The 17,881-nt window shown below is 40.5% G+C and overlaps 1 protein-coding gene across 5 annotated transcripts in view; it reads left to right on the top strand.

Moving 5' to 3' along the window:
* ALG9 (ALG9 alpha-1,2-mannosyltransferase) overlaps window positions 1-17,881 on the top strand; it is a 93,440-nt gene that overhangs the window by 48,495 nt on the left and 27,064 nt on the right. For 3 of the 5 annotated variants that reach the window (XM_043579296.1, XM_043579297.1, XM_043579294.1), the window contains exon 14: window positions 17,123-17,253. The exons of the other annotated variants lie outside the window; for them this stretch is intronic. In XM_043579296.1, the coding sequence (XP_043435231.1) occupies window positions 17,123-17,253 (131 nt within the window). The remainder of the gene's footprint in view (window positions 1-17,122; window positions 17,254-17,881) is intronic. 5 annotated transcript variants of the gene reach the window in all.

Raw genomic sequence — 17,881 nt, 5'->3', positions numbered from 1 at the left:
CTTCTTGTACCATTCCATAAGAGTTGCGTGCTACCTTCTCTATCCCTGACCCCTGGCAACGGTTACTTTGTCTTCCATCTCTATGATTTTGCTATTTTGAGAATTTTACGTAAATGCAATTCTGTAGCGTGTAACCTTTGAGACTGCCTTTTTTTTTTCTTTGCATATGATGCCCTTGAGATCCATCCAAGTTGTGTGTATCCATTCCTCATTTCTGAGTTGTGTTTCATGATATAGACGTAGTGCAATTGGTTTATCCACTCACCTGGTATAAGTCATTTTGGTTGTTTGGCTCTAACAAATAAAGCTTTTGTGAATCTTTGTGCACAGGTTTTTGTGTGGATGTACGTTCTCATTTCTCTGGGATAAATGCCCAGTAATGTGATTGCTGGGATCACATGGTAGATAGAGGTTTCAGGTGTTAAGAAACCGCCAAACGATTTTCTTGACTGGCTGTACCTGTTTAGGTGAAGTGTTAGAAATCCTACGTCTCTTTACGTCCCTTTAGCCACCTCTGTTTATAACTGTCTTAAGTATTTCTTCTGTGTATGTTGAGAACCACATCAAAACATGTTAAAATTTTTGCTTCAACCTTTAAACAATAATTTAGAAAACTTGAGAAGAAAAATCAATTGTTTTATTCCATATCCTTATTCTTTTGTTCTTTTTTCCTTCCTAATTTTCCACAGTGCCTTCTTTTATAATTTCTATTTTAAGAATTTGTGCCATTTTTTGGTATGTTTTTCCTCTGGATATAGCATTGTGGGTTGACAGTTTTGTTCTTTAACTACTCGAACAATCTGGTACCCCTTTTTCTGGCCTCCATGGTTTCTGATGAGAAATCTGCTGTCATCCTACTTATTTTTCCCCTAGACTCAAGGTGTCACTTTTCTCTGGTTCTTTGAGTTTATCCTGTTTGGGATTCATTCACCTTCTTGATTCCATGAGTGTGAGCATCTTTCCAGATTTGGGGAGCTTTCAGCCATTATTGTTTCGAGTGTTCTCTCAGCCCTGTCCTCTTTATCCTCTCCTTCTGGAACTCGGTGACATGAAGGTTCCAGCTTTTGTCATAGCTCCACAGGTCCCTGGAACTCTATTTTTCTGCCCTTTTTTCTTTCTGTTACTCAGATTGTATAATTTCCTTATTATCTTTTCCAGTTCATTGGTTCCTTGCTCTGATTTCTCCATTCTGCTTTTGAGCATATCTACTGAACTTTTTTTTTTTTTTTCATTTCTTGTCCTTTTCATTTCTAAAATTTCCATTTGGTTCTTCTTTATTTCTATTTCTTTTCTGGGACTTTCTGTTTTGTTTCAAACATATTTGTAATTGCTCATGGAAGCATTTTTAACATGGATGCTTCAAAATCTTTGTTAGATAATGCTAATATCTTTATTCTCTGTGTGTCAGCCTCTGGTGTCATTTGTCACGCGAGTTGAGATCATCCTAGTTGTTACTGTGATGAGTGAGTTTTCATTGATACCGGGACATTTTGGGTATTATGAAATTCTGGCTCTTCTTGAAGTCTTCCATTTTAGCTGACCTCTGACCCAACACTAATGGAAGAAAGGGGGGTTGCCTTGTTACTGCCAGATGGAGTTTGAAATCCAGGTTCCCTTCTTGGTCTCCATTGATAATTGGGGGTGGGCAAGGGTGGATGTTACTGCTGTGTGGCAGCAGGAGTTCAGGGTCACTACTAGGCCTCTACTGACAGCACCTTGACTGAGCGCAGGGGTACCTTGTTACTGCCTACATGTGGCCTCCATTGACACCATGGGTGGTGTTACCATGGGACAGTGGTGAAAGTTCTGACTCCACAAGGCCTTCTCTGATACCACCTTAGCATGTGGGAGGAGAGGTGCCTCATTACTGATAGGTAGAAGGGAAGTCCAGGCTCCCTGTGTGGTTGCCACTGGATGCCACAGGGTGGATAGCGGAGAAAGGAGACTTGTTACTGCCCAGTAGGTCTGTAAGTCTTGACCATTCTTCATTCTTCTCCAATACCATCCAGGCCAGGAGGAGAGGCCCTTGATTTCAGTCTAGTGAAGGTGGAAGTCTGGGTTTTCACTGGACATTTGTTGTCAGAGGTATACATGGATGAGACTCTTTTGGGGGGTGTTTGGCTAGTGTTTTAGGGTTCTCCAGAGAATAGACCGATAGAGAGTGGGTGTGCAGGGGAGTATGGGTGTATTAGAGTGACTTAATTTAAGAAATTGACTCAGAATTGTGGGGAGCAGTAAGTATGAAATCTGCAAGGTAGGTTGGCAGGCTGAAGACCTGGGGAAGAATTAATGTTGTAGCTTGAGTTCAGAGGCAGCGTGGAGGCAGAATTCTCTCTTCTTTGAGGGATCCTCTTTCTTCTTCTCCTATGGTCTTCAACTGATTGGACAAGGCTCCCCCCCACATTGTGAAGGGTAATTGCTTTACTCAAAGTCTACTGATGTAATGTTAACCTAAGCTAAAAGATTACCTTCCCAGCAACAATTGGGCTGCTGTTACACCAAATATCTGGGTACTGTGGCCTAGCTCAGTGGAAACATCATTATGCCTGGGTGGCTCAGTTGGTTGAGCATCTGACTTTGGCTCAGGTCATGATCTCACAGCTCATGAGTTTGAGCCCCACGTTGGGCTCTCTGCTGACAGCTTGGAACCTAGAACCTGCTTCGGATTCCGTGTCTCTGTCTCTCTCTCTCTGCCCCTCCCTCACTTGGGCTTTGTCTCTGTCTCTCAAAAGTAAACAAACATTAAAAAAAAAAACAACAACAAACATCACTGTTAAAGTAGAGTGGTTATTGTCTGAAAGTGTTGTTCCTGGGGTCCTGAGGTTGCTAGCTGGCCTGCTACCTTCTCTCTGCCCTTTGGAGTTGTCTTATGTTTGCTTCATCACATCCAGGGTTTTTGACTGACAGAGCAGAAGGAGTACGTCTGGAAAAGTGTGTGCTCTTGCTTTTTATTTGCCACCTTCTTTTAGCATATCAGATTAAACGCTTCTGATATTCTCCTGATAATATTTCTCCTGATATTAAGGATTACGTAATGCTTGTGTATGGTTTAAAATATTACATCTTTTGTACTAGAGTTTCTGATTTCATGATTTTTATTTTTTTTTCCTCTTTGCGGTTTTAGTTCAAAATCTTGATTTAGTTGGAAGTTGTTTTTTTTTTTTTTTTAAGGTCTTATTTATGTTAGAGTGTGTGTGCATGAGTGGGGGAGGGACAGAGAGAGAGAGAGGGGAACAGGCTCTGTGCTGACAGCAGCGAGCCTGATGTGGGGCTCAGACTCAAAAACCACAATACCATGACCTGAAGTTGGACGTTCACCTGACTGAGGCACCCATGTGTCCAGTTGCAAATTTGTCTAAGCACATTCACTCTGGTCTTGGTGAGCTGCATTCTGACCCTTGTTGGGAACTCCTTAATCTATAGGCTATAATCCAGAAAAAACAGTTCTACAATTAAAAAACAGTCTTAGGATTTGACTCCATTACTTACATTCTGCCCTGTGCTTCCCTTTATCTTTTGCTTCTGAAGTGCCAACTTGACAAGAAATGGAAAAAATCTCTCTTTACTTCAAAGACTTTGAGTATCGCACCTGTGATCTCAGTGTCACTTGACATACAGCCTTGCTTTTTTCTGTACTTGGTTTCTGATGTGAATTGTCAGGACTCACTGCTTGGCAGACTCGTGTCTTAGCTGTTTGATACATTGCAGGAAGATGGAATCCTTTTTTTTTTTTTTTTTTTAAACCTGTATTAGGTCTGTTTTCACATGGATGCTTCTGAACTCCCCAGTCAGGGTCACTTACAGAACAACTCGAGTTCAAAACCTGGGAGCCACAGCCTGCCACATGTCATGTACTCTCTTCCACCTAGTCTGTGTGCCTGGCTTGCTTACACCTGTGTGTCTTCACAGAGGCAGTTTGGTGTTCTTGTAATGCTACTCTTTTCTACTACATTCCGTGTGACTAGTCTACCAAGCCACTTTTCAGGCTATAGATCTTGTTTTTTTTTGTTTTTTTTAATGGAAGTTCCTTTGCAGATCAAGCAAGGGAGAGCTACTGATACTTCTTTCTATCATTGTGACAGTTTTTGCATGGCCATTTAGTCTGCCCGATTGTCCAGAAATTATGCGTTATTTACCTGTCAATGTTGATTTGGTCTTTAAAAAAAAATCCATTTACTCTTAACACATACAACAAATACCCCAATTACATATGTTAGTAGAAGAAATAGTATGTACATAACCTCTCCTGAATATTTTGCTATTAACACTTCAATATAAAAATATTTTGGAAATTCACAGAATTTCAAATACACTAGCAAAGTTACCCATTGAAACTCAATATAGGAATCACTAGAAAAATGGTCACCAGTACCAGTCTGTTTCCCCTACCTAGCTTTTCCCAATATTCCAAGTAGGGAACTAGCCCTATAATTTCATAGGTTGATGCAAATCTTAGCCTGGGTAGAGCTTCATCTATTGAATTAACACCCTTTTGAAGGGTGATGAAAATAACTTTGAAAGGTGTGAGTTTATAAAGTCATTCCCTCTTCTTGGATCACAAAATATACTCCAGGAACCAATAATAATGCCAATTGGCTGATTAAACAGGGAGAATTATAATAGCAGATTTTGTGAGCATGTTTTGCCAACTCTGGATGATTAAAATTAATTTCCTGTTTTTATTTGTATTTTGGCATAATTGCCTTATTCTATTGGCTGAATGCCATTTAAAGTTTATTTGGTATTGTCCATCTTAAGTAGTAAGCTCCTAAAAGGTAGGTGTCTGTCTATGTGTCATCTTGTCCTCTTTATTATTTTTTTAATTTAAAAGTGTTTTTAATGTTTATTATTGAGAGCAGGAGAGCGCAAGTGGGGGCGGGTCAGAGAGATGGAGACACAAAATCGAAGCAGGCTCCAGGCTCTGAGAGGCAGGACAGAGCCCGATGAGGGGCTCAGACCCACAAACCGGGAGATCATGACCCGAGCTGAAGTCGGACACTCAACTGACTGAGCCACCCAGGGACCCCTGGTCCTTTAAAATTATAATGACAATATAAAACCTTTAAAGAAAAAATGGAAATATACAGAAATGGTATATGGCTTTTTGTGTGCACGGCTCAACTTAACTCTAAAGTAGAAATTCTCTGAGAGTTGTGGGATTTATTTTTCTTTTATTTCCTGATTTGCTGCTTAATAGGATTTTTTAAAAAGAGTGGCTTCCAAATTTATTTCTTAATCTCCAACGCAGGATGAGAAATACCTCCTAGGGAAGCCTGGGTGGTTAAGCATCTGACTTCGGTCTGGGTCATGATACCAGGGTTTGTGGGTTCGAGCCCTGCATCGGGCTCTCTGCTGACGGCTTGGAGCCCTAGAGCCTGCCTCAGATTCCGTGTCTCCCTCTCTCTCTCTGCCCCTCCCCTGAGCTCTCTCTCAAAAATAAAAAATATTAAAAAAAAAAAAACCTTCTACAACACAACTCAGAATGGACATACCTGTGTGTGCACACACACATATAATGGGGGCTAAAATTACACAAATAATACTTATTTTTACTAAGTGTAATTCATTCTCAGACATGCTATTCTCTTCTAGTGCATTCTTTTTTAAAATGTTGTATTTTAGAGAGAGCATGCATGAGTGGGGGAGAGGGGCAGAAGGAGAGAGAGAGGGAGAGAGAGAATCTTAAGCAGGCTCCAGGCTCAGTACTGAGGGAGAGGGAGGGGGAGGGAGTATCTTGAGCAGGCTCCAGGCTCAGTGCCAAGCCTGACATGGGGCTCAATCCCATGACCCTGGAATTGTGACCTGAACCAAAATCAAGAGTCAGATCCTCAACTGACTGAGCCACCAAGTTGCCTCATGATTTCATTATTTATTACAGATGTGTTCTTAAAATATTTTGTATAAGGTGATATTTTAAAAGTCAAATTTATAAAATAAACCTTGAATTTATTGTTGTAAAAAGTAATAAGCAGTTTCCCATGATTTCTTAGTTTTCTAAATGATGGGTTTTGTATAAAGGAACAGGTGTTGTTATTGAGATATGTTGTTGAGAATTAAGTGTTAGGTGGATTGGGCTTCCCCTGGTGGCATTACCACCACCCTGGGCATTCACCCCATGTATTGATTTAACAAGGAAGGCAAACAATTTCTGTTCATTTGACCCTTCTGGTCAGTTGCTAGTGGCTTACTGGAGCCCCAGGTTGAACAGCATGAGGAGTATCGAGGCTCTGTGAGAAAGTGCCAGAAGTGATTACTGAGGTCTAACAGAAGCAGTAAGAAGGAAGATAAATGAGTTTTCTGTGTGTGCTATCACTCAACTTCAGGATGGGTCTCTGTGGTGATTCTAGGCTCTTTAGGTAAGACATGTGCCATATTCCCAAATATTATGTTTTATATTGATAAAGTACTTAGAATTTTTAGAGGGAGGCAAGAACCCGAAGCAGGCGCCAAGCTCTGAGCTGTCAGTGCAGAGCCTGATGTGGGGCTTGAACTCGGGAACTACGAGATCATGACCTGAGCTGAAGTCAGGCACTTAACCGACTGAGCCACCCAGGTGCCCCTGAGAAGACAGACTTTGTAATTACCCAAATCATGGCAATACAGAAGCAGATCCTGGCATATTTGTTACCTCCAGTGCAGAGTTGTCTTTCAGTATGAAAATGTATCTAATAATGAGCAGCAGTAGTTTTGAGAAGAGTAGAATCAGCAATGTGCAGTGTGCTTACACTCATGATGAAATTATTTTCTCTACAATGACTTTTTTTTAGGGTTGAGAGGGATTTTAGTGGTTTGCAGTCAAAACCCTAAGGAGACCTTGTAAAACCTTTGAGACAGAGTTACGTGACTTGTCTTAGTTACAGAGCTAGAGTCAGAGGTGGAGGCAGAGTATTGGGGCTCCCGTTTTTTGATGGGAAAGGTAATATTACACAAAGAGTGCTTGCTTGGGGGCAGGAGGTTCAGAGTATTATTCCACTTTGCTGCTGGGGTCTTTTAGGGGAGTTAGCTGTTTTAAACACTTGTTTGATTTATGGCTGCTTGCTGCTGTAATCTACATCCAAATAGAGTAGAAGATTTGTATGTGTGTGTATATATATACTATAGTATTTCTGTTTATAATTGTATTTTTTATAATAAAAATTGTGGCTAAAATGGATTTAAAAGATAGATTCTCAAAGAAATTCTGTACATGCAGGCTTGCAGAACTGAACTTAATTGTCTGGAACATTTTGTCTGTGAATTGAGAAGAAGCAAGGAATATCCATGTAGAGTTTTGGTTTGCTTTTAAATGTGATTCTTGTCATTCTCTGTGCTCCGTGTGTTTTCTAATCCATTCCCAGTAGCAGGAAAACACTCGCAGACCTCAAGGGAGTTGTACATTCTCATCACGGTAGTGGGATCCAGGAATAATGGTTTAAGTTGATTTTTCTAGACAACTTCCATACTCTAATCTTTCATTCTATAAAATATCCAAATAAGTCAAATTTTTGTTATGGTGACTGGTCTTATCTTGCTCAAAATTAATAGTTTGCTAGAGCTTGAACTCATTTTGCTAGTTAGAGATTTTTTAGCAGATTTATTACAGTATTATTTGATCTTCATTGTGGGACATTTTGGAGGAAATAGATTGTCTTCCTGGGGCTGGAAGCTAAGAGAAAAAATTCTTGGCAGTTAAAGATAGCTAGTCTTAGTTTTTATTAACACTTGGCATTTGACTTTGTCCAGCATCCTGGGTGTAGCTGGTGACCATGGTTGTCTTCAGTGACCACTTCTGGCCTGCCTGCTGTGTGCCACTGTGCAGGCACCAGGGGTACTGTGCTGGTCAAGAATGACTCTGCTTCTGTCTTCACAGAGCTCAGAATGCTCAGCTGTAAGAAATCCTGGGCCTCACTGGTGTTACTTACAGGGGGATATGAGGAAATGGAATGAATCAAAATTTATTGCATGTTTTGGAAAGAAAGAAGACATTCTGCATGCTGCTTTAAAAGTATTAAATTCATAACCTGGGTCAGCCATTGTTGCTGTTCCGTAGACTCAGTTTATGACAAATTTTACTCAGCCATGTGCACAGCAAACAGTTGTCTCAACTTCAGTCCCCTCCCACTTTGACTTAGAAGTTGCAGGATAATTGATTTTGATTGATTGTTCCCATTATCTCCTTAAAGTCTTAGAGGATTCTTGACTGCATTTGTTTACCAGAGAATTTTCAGGGACATTCAAGAAATGAGAGCTCTTAAACATGGAGATGGTTTCTCTGTGATGTTCCTGAACTTCACCCTGGCCCTTGCCAGAGATCACTGTTTTTACAGCTATGTGCGTCATTGTTGTTTCCAGCCGATAGATGTCTGAAAGCAAGTTCACATCCTTCCTGTCTTAGGACTGGTGGGACTTGGCCCAGGCAGCTGGATGGACAGTGGGGAAGGTCACTGAGAAAAGGAGGCTGGACTAGAAGTTCTTTCCTTGTCCCCACACAGACCCCTTCAGCCGTGATACACGTATTCTTCGGTACAACTGTTGACTTTGCTCTTGTTGTGCCTTCTCTCCGTTGTCAGGCCGCCTCACAGCCTTTCTGTGGCTTCTGAAATCCACCCTCCCTGAGTTTCAAAACCATACTTTGATTCTCGTACAACCTCTCTAATGGCTCCTTCCGGCCTTCCTTGCCCGTCCCCCCCCTGCTCAGTACCATAGATGTCCCCCCCCGCACCTCATCTGTGCTCTTCCGCTCCTCTCGGCTTCGTTCTTCTCTCCTTTCTCCTACCCTGCTGCCTCCCTCTCCCTCCTTTTATTTTCACCTTTTGTCACGCACGCTGTGCACGCTCGTGGCACCTCTGATGCACATCGTATGAGGCATGGTTTGGGAATGATGAGTGAATGAGGCAGACAAAACTGCATCTTCTATAGCATTGGCTATTAATTCACAAGTGACAGTTGTGAAGTGTTGGGATGAGGAAGTCCTGGTTTATGAGAGCACAGAATTAGAGGACCTGTCCTGAGGAAATAACTAGGGGCTGGAATCTGAAGGGCCAGGAGGGATTTATGAGGTGGGAGTGGGGAGTGTTGCCGGCTGTAGGAACAGAAAACAGCTGTTAACTCCTGGCGTTTCAGTCACTGGGCCTTCTTTGAATTCCAGGGTGTAAAATGTAGGTGTCAAATGCAAGTTGGCAACTTCTCTCCATCTCCCCCAGGCTGATTCTTCACTGCAGCCCCCTCTTTTCTCCTGTTTGCTGTGTTAGAAGTCTTGGTGTCACTGGTTTCCTCTGAAAAAGGCCCGAGACTTGCCTGTCTACTTTCCCACCTGCCACACCAGCTCTGGGTGCCATTGCTTCCTCACAGATGGCACTGCCTTCTGTATCGCAGTGCCCACTCCCAGCCTTCGTGTGCCCCCACCTCTGCACAGCCAGTGTGGATCTCCCTCTCTCTGAGGCCCACTTCTTAATCCTTTGACTTGGTGGTTGAAAAGACTAGATTCCTGATGAACAAAATCCAGATGCTCTTAATTTGGGTTCTCCATTATCAGCCCTCAGACTCTGTCTTCACTTTTCTCCACACACACCTCTAGGGACTGGTTCCCCTGTAACCATGTTTACATGGTTCCCCTGTAAACCATGATCTTCTGCCTTTTTTCCTTTGTTCTAACTTTTGCCACCATCTCCAGGAAATTTTTTCAACCACTGCAGCCCCCAGTGATTTCTTCCTCTCTGAACTTTGATTGTTCTTAGAATACTCACTTTCTGTATTTTAATGTGCTAACGTCATTTCCTGACCTCAATTATAAGTTTAGTAACAGAAACATGTCTGCAAGAATTTTGTATACCCAAGGTGAGGATTCACCAACTAGGTACTTCATAAGGGCTTTGATGATGCCTAGAAGATTCATTTTTGTATCATTTAGTGGATGCTGCTAATCCATTGCTAATTGAGGACTCTGTATAGTTAATATTGTAACCCTCCTGTCCTATATGTTGAGCATAACTTGAATTGACACTAAATACCAATCTCAATTGAAAACAACAAATCTGGGGTGCCTGGGTGGCTCCATTGGGTAAGTGTCTGACTTCGGCTCAGGTCATGATCTCGTGGTCTGTGGGTGTGGGCCCCATGTTGGGTTCTGTGCTCACAGCTCAGAGCCTGCAGCCTGCTTCAGATTCAGTGTCTCCCGCTCTCCATGCTCCTCCCCTACTTGCACTCTCTCTCTCAAAAATAAATACTAAAAAATTAAAAAAAAATTTTTAGTGGGCCCTAATGCACCAGGGTTCTTTTCTGTCTGTCAGGTTCTCACATTTCATAGAGTTAGTCAAGGATTCTTTCTAACATTACAGCAATTTGTGTAGTTGTTTATAGTTTACAAGTTTTATGTATTTACTTATGAAAAAAATTTTTTTTCAATGCTTTTATTTATTTTTGAGAGGGAGAGTGACAGAACGCAAGAGACAGAGAGAGGGAGACAGAATCCAAAGCAGGCTCTAGGCTTTGACCTGTCAGCACAGAGCCCAACATGGGGCTTGAACCCACAAACCATGAGACCGTGACCTGCGCCAAATTTGGACGCTTAACCGAGTGAGCCACCTAGGTGCCCCTATAATTTACAAGTTTTATTTAAATAGACCCTCTCATTCAATCCTCATTATAACTCTTTGAGGTAAATGGTAATCTCCTTACTTTACAGAAGAAGAAGTTGAGGTATAAAAAACTTGAATGAGTATGAGTCCCCCATCTAATTTGTGGTGGAGCCTCGACCAGAATCTAGGTCTCTGACGGAGAGTTCTTTCTTCCCCAGCTTTACTGAGATAGAATTGACATATAACACTGTGTAAGTTTAAAGTATACAATGTGATGATTTCACGTATGTTTCTATTGTGCAGATTACCACAGTAAGTTTTGTTAGCACACCCGTCACCTCACATGGTTAACCGTTGTTCTTTATGTTGAGAACATTTAAGATCTTCTCGCTTAGAGTTCCAGTGTACAACGCCGTTTTGTTAACTGTAGTCCTCCTGGTGTACTTGAGGTCCTTTGAACTTAGTCATCCCGTAGCTGAAATATGTACCCTTTGACTAACATCTTTTCATTACCCCAGCCCCTGGGAACCACCATTATACTGTTTCTATGAGTTCAATTTTTTTAAGATTCCACATATAAGTGAGATCATACACTATTTGCCTTTCTCTATCAAGCATACTTCATTTAGTATGATGCCCTCAAGATTAATCCATGTTGTCACAAATAACAGGGTTTCCTTCTTTCTTATACGTGTGTGTTACATACAAACCACATTTCATCCATTGACGAACACTTAGATTGTTTCCATGTCTTAGAGGTTATGAAGAATGCTGCAGTGATCATGGGAGTTGCAGGTATCTCTTCCAAAGAGTGACTTCACTTCAGGTACATACCCAAAAGTGGGATTGCTGGATCATATTGTGATTGTTTTTTTAGGTTTTTAAGGAACCTCCTTACTGTTTTCCATAATGGCTGTACCAATTTACATTCCCACCAACAGTACCCAAGAGTTCTTTTTTCTCCACATCCTGGTCACTAGTTTTTATCTCTTATCATTTTGATAATAGCCATTCTAATAGATGTGAGGTGAGGTGGTATCTCATCATGGTTATAATTTGCATTTTCCTAATGATTGGCAACATTGAGCACCTTTTCATATACCTGTTGGACATTGATACATCTTTGGAAAAGTGTCCATTCAGGTCTTTTGCTAATTTAAAAATCAAATTATTTGTTATTTTGCTGTTGTAGGAGTTTTTACATGTTTTGGAGGTTAATTCCTTATCAGATACATGCTTTGCAAATATTTTTTTTCCATTCCATCGGTTACCTTTTTATTTTGTTGATTGTTAGGGTTCCTTTTCTTTCTTTCTTTCTTTCTTTCTTTCTTTCTTTCTTTCTTTCTTTCTTTCTTTCTTATTAATTAATTTTTATTTTTACTTATTTTTTAAACTTATATCCAAGTTAGTTAGTATACAGTGCAACAATGATTTCAGGAGTAGATTCCTTAATACCCCTTACCTGCTTAGCCCATCCCCCATCTCACAACCTCTCCAGTAACCCTGTGTTTGTTCTCCATAGTTAAGAGTCTCTTAGGTTTTGTCCCCCTCTCTGTTTTCTTATTATATTTGCTTCCCTTCTCTTATATTCATCTGTTTTGTCTCTTAAAGTCCTCGTATGAGTGAAGTCATATGATATTTATCTTTCTCTGACTAAATTCGCTTAGCATAATACCCTCTAGTTCCATCCACGTAGTTGTAAATGGCAAGATTTCATTGTTTTTGATTGCCAAGTAATACTCCATTGTGTGTGTGTGTGTGTGTGTGTGTGTGTGTGTGTGTGTGTATATATATATATATATATATATATATATATATATATATATATATACCACATCTTCTTTATCCGTTAATCCACCGATGGACTTTGGGTTCTTTCCATACTTTGGCTATTGTCGATAGTGCTGCTGTACACATTGGGGCGCATATGCCCCTTCGAAACCACATACCTGTATCCCTTGGATAAATATCTAGTAGTGCAATTGCTGGGTCATAGGGTAGTTGTATTTTTAATTTTTTGAGGAACCTCCATACTGTTTTCCAGAGTGGCTGCACCAGTTTGCATTCCCACCAACAGTGCCAAAGAGATCCTCTTTCTCCACATCCTCGCCAACATCTGTTGTTGCCTGAGTTGTTAATGTTAGCCATTCTGACAGGTGTGAGGTGGTATCTCATTGTGGTTTTGATTTGTATTACCCTGATGATGAGTGATGTGGAGCATTTTTTCATGTGTAGGCCATCTAGATATCTTCTTTGGAGAAGTGTCTGTTCATGTCTTCTGCCCATTTCTTCACTGGGTTATTATTATTGTTTGTCTTTTGGGTGTTGAGTTTGATAAGTTCTTTATAGATTTTGGATACCAACCCTTTATCTGATATGTCATTGGCAAATATCTTCTCCCATTCAGTCGGTTGCCTTTTAGTTTTGCTGATTGTTTCCTTTGCTGTGCAGAAGCTTTTAATTTTGATGAGATCCCAATAGTTCATTTTTGCTTTAGTTTCTTTCCCTTGCCTCTGGAGACACGTTGAGTAAGAAGTTGCTGTGGCCCAGGTCAACGAGGTGTTTGCCTGCTTTTTTCTCTAGAATTTTGATGGCTTCCTGTCTTACCTTTAGGTCTTTCATCCTTTGTGAGTTTACTTTTGTGTATGGGGTAAGAAAGTGGTCCAGGTTCATTTTTCTACATGTTGCTGTCCATTTTTCCCAGCACCATTTAGTGAAGAGACTGTCTTTATTCCATTGGATATTCTTTCCAGCTTTTGTCAAAGATTAGTTGGCCATATGTTTGTGGGTCCATTATTGGATTCTCTATTCTGTTCCGTTCATCTGAGTGTTGGTTTTTGTGCCACTACCATACTGTCTTGATGGTTACAGCTTTGTAATACAGTTTGAAGTCTGTTGGGGCTCCTTTTCTAAATTACTTATTGCTTCTCTAATAAAGAACTTGCCCTTTATCATATCTATTTTCTGCTGGGAGCCTTTGTCCTTATATGTATTAGTTGTTCATTAACTTCTTCCAAGAAAAAAAACCAACAAAATTCAGCAGGTGCTTCTCATGAAGGATGAAGAAGCTACATATTTTTTAATGGACTGTTACCTCAATTGGTAAGATTTTGCAGTGGTATATTCCCCAAAACTTTGAGATGTAATTTGCATGTGGGTTGTGTGATGAGTGGAGTGTAAAGCTAACTGGTGTAGTTGGGTGTTAATTACTACCCTGGTGTCTGGGAGACCATGTACCCAGAACCAAATCTAGATAATCAGACCTCTGTAGTATGCCTGGCCAGAAAAGGCTAGGCTGAGGTCGAGTATGTCCTGCTGAGAACCCCCTAACGAAAAGAGGTCTTGGCATGAGACCCTAGGAGCTCTTCCCCTTGCTGCTCCTATTTGATTACAGAGGCATGGTGCTTGCAAAGCTTTTAAAAACTTGTTTCATGTTTTTAAAATCCTTGGGAGCTACAGAGTGGGTGTTGAGACCAAAAAGTCTGCTTCCTGAAGTGTTTATGCAAAGAATCATTTTTAGAGTTGTGTGGAATGGAATTGGGTCTGACGTCAATTCCCAGTGTGCTTTCTCTCCCCTGGAAGAATAGCGCATATGTAGGGACAGATGTGAGACTCCAGTCTCTTTTACGTATAAATAATGCTAGGAGAGACGGAACAGTACTGTGAGTGAGAAGTGGGGGAAGGACAGAGTTTACTGCAGGCTCTAGAGAAGAACAAGTTGTTCTTATAAGCACTTTTTTAAACCTTCATTTGTGTATGATCCGTGAGCCTAAATGTGCACAAAACACAAGTGTACAGTAATCAGTAATATAATAATAGAGCCAGGTACCCATGTAAGCTCCACCAGAGTCAAATACTAGAACATTGCCCCTACCCACAGCTCCCCTCCCCCAGCAATTACTTTGGATCACTACCCACCCCCACCCCCCTTCAGAGAGACTTTCTGACTTTTAAGGTAATAACTTCCTTGTTTTTATCTTTAGATTTACCACTTTTGTATGCGCACTCCTAAATGATTAAGTTTTGACTGTTCAATTTCATATACTGGAATCCTACTGCCTTTTTTGTGAGTCTTGATCTTTTCCCTCGATGTTTTGTTTCTAATAATCACACTTGCTGTTGCATATAGCTGCAGTTCTCTTTTATTACTTAGTAGTACTTCATTGTAGGACTATACTATAGTTTATCACTTTGCTGTTGATGGATGTTTGCCTGTTTGCAGTTTGGGCCAACTGCAAATACAGCCACGTTGAGCATTCTTGAATTGTCTTTTCATGTATGCATTTTTGTTGGAAATGTATTAGCTTGAACCCTCGTGAAATTACCAGTTTTGTGAATTAAATAGTGAAATGTTAATGATTTCATATGGTTCAGTCTGCTACTTGGGCATACAAATGTTGGATCATAGCAAATGTATATGTTGAATTTTTGTAGATTATACCAAATAGTTTCCTAAAAATCTTGTGCCAACTTGATCTCCTGCCAGCAAAGAATGAAGAATTTCTCCATATTCTGGCCAACACTTAGTATTGTAATTGTTCATTGTGGTTTTGGTTTACATTTCCTTGGTTCCTGGTATGAAGTTGAGCCCTTGTTCATTGGGTTTTGGCCATTTAGATTTCTTCCTGTGAAGTACTTATTAAAGTCATTTGCCCATTTTTCTTTTGGGTGATCTTTGTCTTGTTGATTAGCAGGTCTTCTTTATATGTTCTAGATATGAATCCTTGATGGCTTCTTATGTTGCATATTTCTTCTGCTATTTTCTGGCTCATCTCTTCACTCTCATAAGGGTGTGTTTGAATAGACATTCTAATGTAGTCAACTTTATCCTTTTTTTGGTCATTAATGCTTTTTGGGTTTTGTCTAAAGAGACTTTTACCGTAAGTTCTTGAAGATATTCTGTGATACTGTCTTCCAAGAGCTTTAGAGTTTGGCCTTACTTAGTTCTGTAATCCATCTGAGATTGATTTTTGTGAGTGGAGTGAGGTTACGGTTCATTTGCATTTTTCCCCCCAGTGTTTGTCCCTTTGTGTCAGCACCAGCCAATGAAAAGCCTGTCCTCTCCCCCACTGGTCTAAGGTGTCATTCTATCATAAATCAGGGTCCATGTTGCCTGTATCCATTTGAGGCTCTATTTTCTGCATCAGTCTGTTGATCTATTCCTGCACTAAACACCTCTTGTCTTAATTACTCTAAGTGTATAGCAAGTTAAGCTGCCACCTTGCTTTTCTTTCCTGACTGCGTCTTGGCTGCCTTGTACATTTCCCTATACATTTTGGAATCCACTAGTCAAGTTTCACAAAATAAGTCTGTTGGGATTTTTGAGATTGCACTTACTATATCAGTAATTTTAATCAAATTAATAAATTATTTGTTTAGACTTTATATCTTTATAGCAGTGAGTGTTTAGGAATAAGGCTTAATACTGTATTGTCAAAAATTTTTTTGAGATTAAAATGAATCATTCCAACAGATTTCTATTGTGATAAAATTTACCACTTTAACCACTTTTGGGATATAATTCAGTGGTATTAAGCACATGCACATTGTTGTATGACCATCTCCACTCTCTCTCTAGACTTTTTCATTCATCTCAGGCTGAAAGCTGGTACTCATTAGACAGTTTTTTAAAATCTTTTTAAAATTTAAAATTTAACATTTTTTAGTGTTAATTTTTGAGAGAGAGAGACAGTGTATGAGCAGGGGAGGGGCTGCGAGAGAGACACACACAGAATCTGAAGCAGGCTCCAGGCTACTAGCTGTCAGCACAGAGCCCAATGTGGGGCTTGAACTCGTGAACCATGAGATCATGACCTGAGTTTCTGAAGTTGGATGCTTAACTGACTGAGCCTCCCAGGTGTTGCCCTTGATATGGTTTTAAATGAAATATATTAATATTCTTTTATGAGCATCCATCCAGTTGTAATCAACTGGATGACTGCAGTTTGGCTAATACTAGTATGTATTTTTCATAATCTTTTCCACTCTTGCAGTTCTGATAATTGTTTTACTGATCTTTTGCTGCCTGGACAGTTCTTATGTCTGTCAGTTGTGTTGAAATGTTGGAGATGATGATATAGGATATTTCTGTACCACTTAAAAGGTGTAGGGTAACTTCACAGGTCTCTGTCAGCAGTGACAGGGTTTCACATATTAGCATATGTGGTTAGGTGGTGGCCTTTCCATCTCTGAGATAAGAGGTGATAGATTGGAAGGGAATGATAGCAGAAGAATAGAGTTTTTTGAGTATGTGGTGGACTCAAGCTAGCCTTCAGAAGTGTCTATGAGGCCAGAGGAACTTAACACCCAAAGTAGAGTCAGAACTCCCAAAGCTTATGTACATATTTGGCTGGGTGCGTATTTCTCTCCTGCCCCTAGAAGCCTAAGTAACAGCCCAGCACCCAACACTCCTATCTGAGTGGAGACAGCACAGGTAACATTGTCCTAGGACTTGGATGTTTGTGCTTCTAAGACCCTGTGGGAAGTTTTAGGATTATAATTGATGTCCATTACCCTGAAAGGACCTTTGCAATTACTGATGAAGACTTGGCCTTTCTTCATTGCAGATTGACATCAGTAAATGCCATTATTTAGTGGATTTGGACACGATGAGAGAAACACCCCGGGAGCCAAAATACTCATCGAATAGAGAAGAATGGATCAGCTTGGCCTACAGACCATTCCTTGATGCTTCTAGGTATGTGGCTTTAATTCTAAGAGATGTACTAGGACTAGTAAGGGTACAAATTAGAATCTTGATTGAATAACTTCCAGTCTTGGGCTGACTGTAATAGGCATCATTTCATTTATTTTATTTGGGCCCAAACACATCTATTCTTGTCGAGTTTCCTGAGAAATCTAAAACAGTGCTCTCTTTTTCTAGGCACCACATGCAAAGTTTATTCAGGTGTCATCCAAATAAAAGAATCTAAATAAAACACATCCACTGAAGACCATGCAAATAAGTGTTTGCAATGGATTACTCTTGGCCATCAACCTCAACTGTCTTTGAGTATTATAACACTGCTAGGAAGATTGACTCTGTCCTTTAAGGAGCTAGAAGTTCATATCTGTTGTTTTTGCAATCCAGGCTCAGTCGAGGAAAGGACAGGCCTTACTTGATCTTAAAGAGAGAGACCAAATAGAACAGGGCCTGTCTGGCTCTTCAGAAGGGCCTGAGAATTAATGACAAGAGGGGAGTCAGAATGTTGAGGTGAGGGAGTCATGGCATTGAGCTGGAGGAGTCAGGTTGTTTGTGGGCTGAGGTCCAGGGAGCCCTGGTTGTGGGGGGGGAGGGTTGCGGGCAGAGCCCAGGCAGAAAGTGA

Source organism: Prionailurus bengalensis, chromosome D1, assembly GCF_016509475.1.
Source record: "Prionailurus bengalensis isolate Pbe53 chromosome D1, Fcat_Pben_1.1_paternal_pri, whole genome shotgun sequence".
NCBI lineage: Eukaryota > Metazoa > Chordata > Mammalia > Carnivora > Felidae > Prionailurus > Prionailurus bengalensis.
This window is presented reverse-complemented; position numbering and strand designations above follow the sequence as displayed.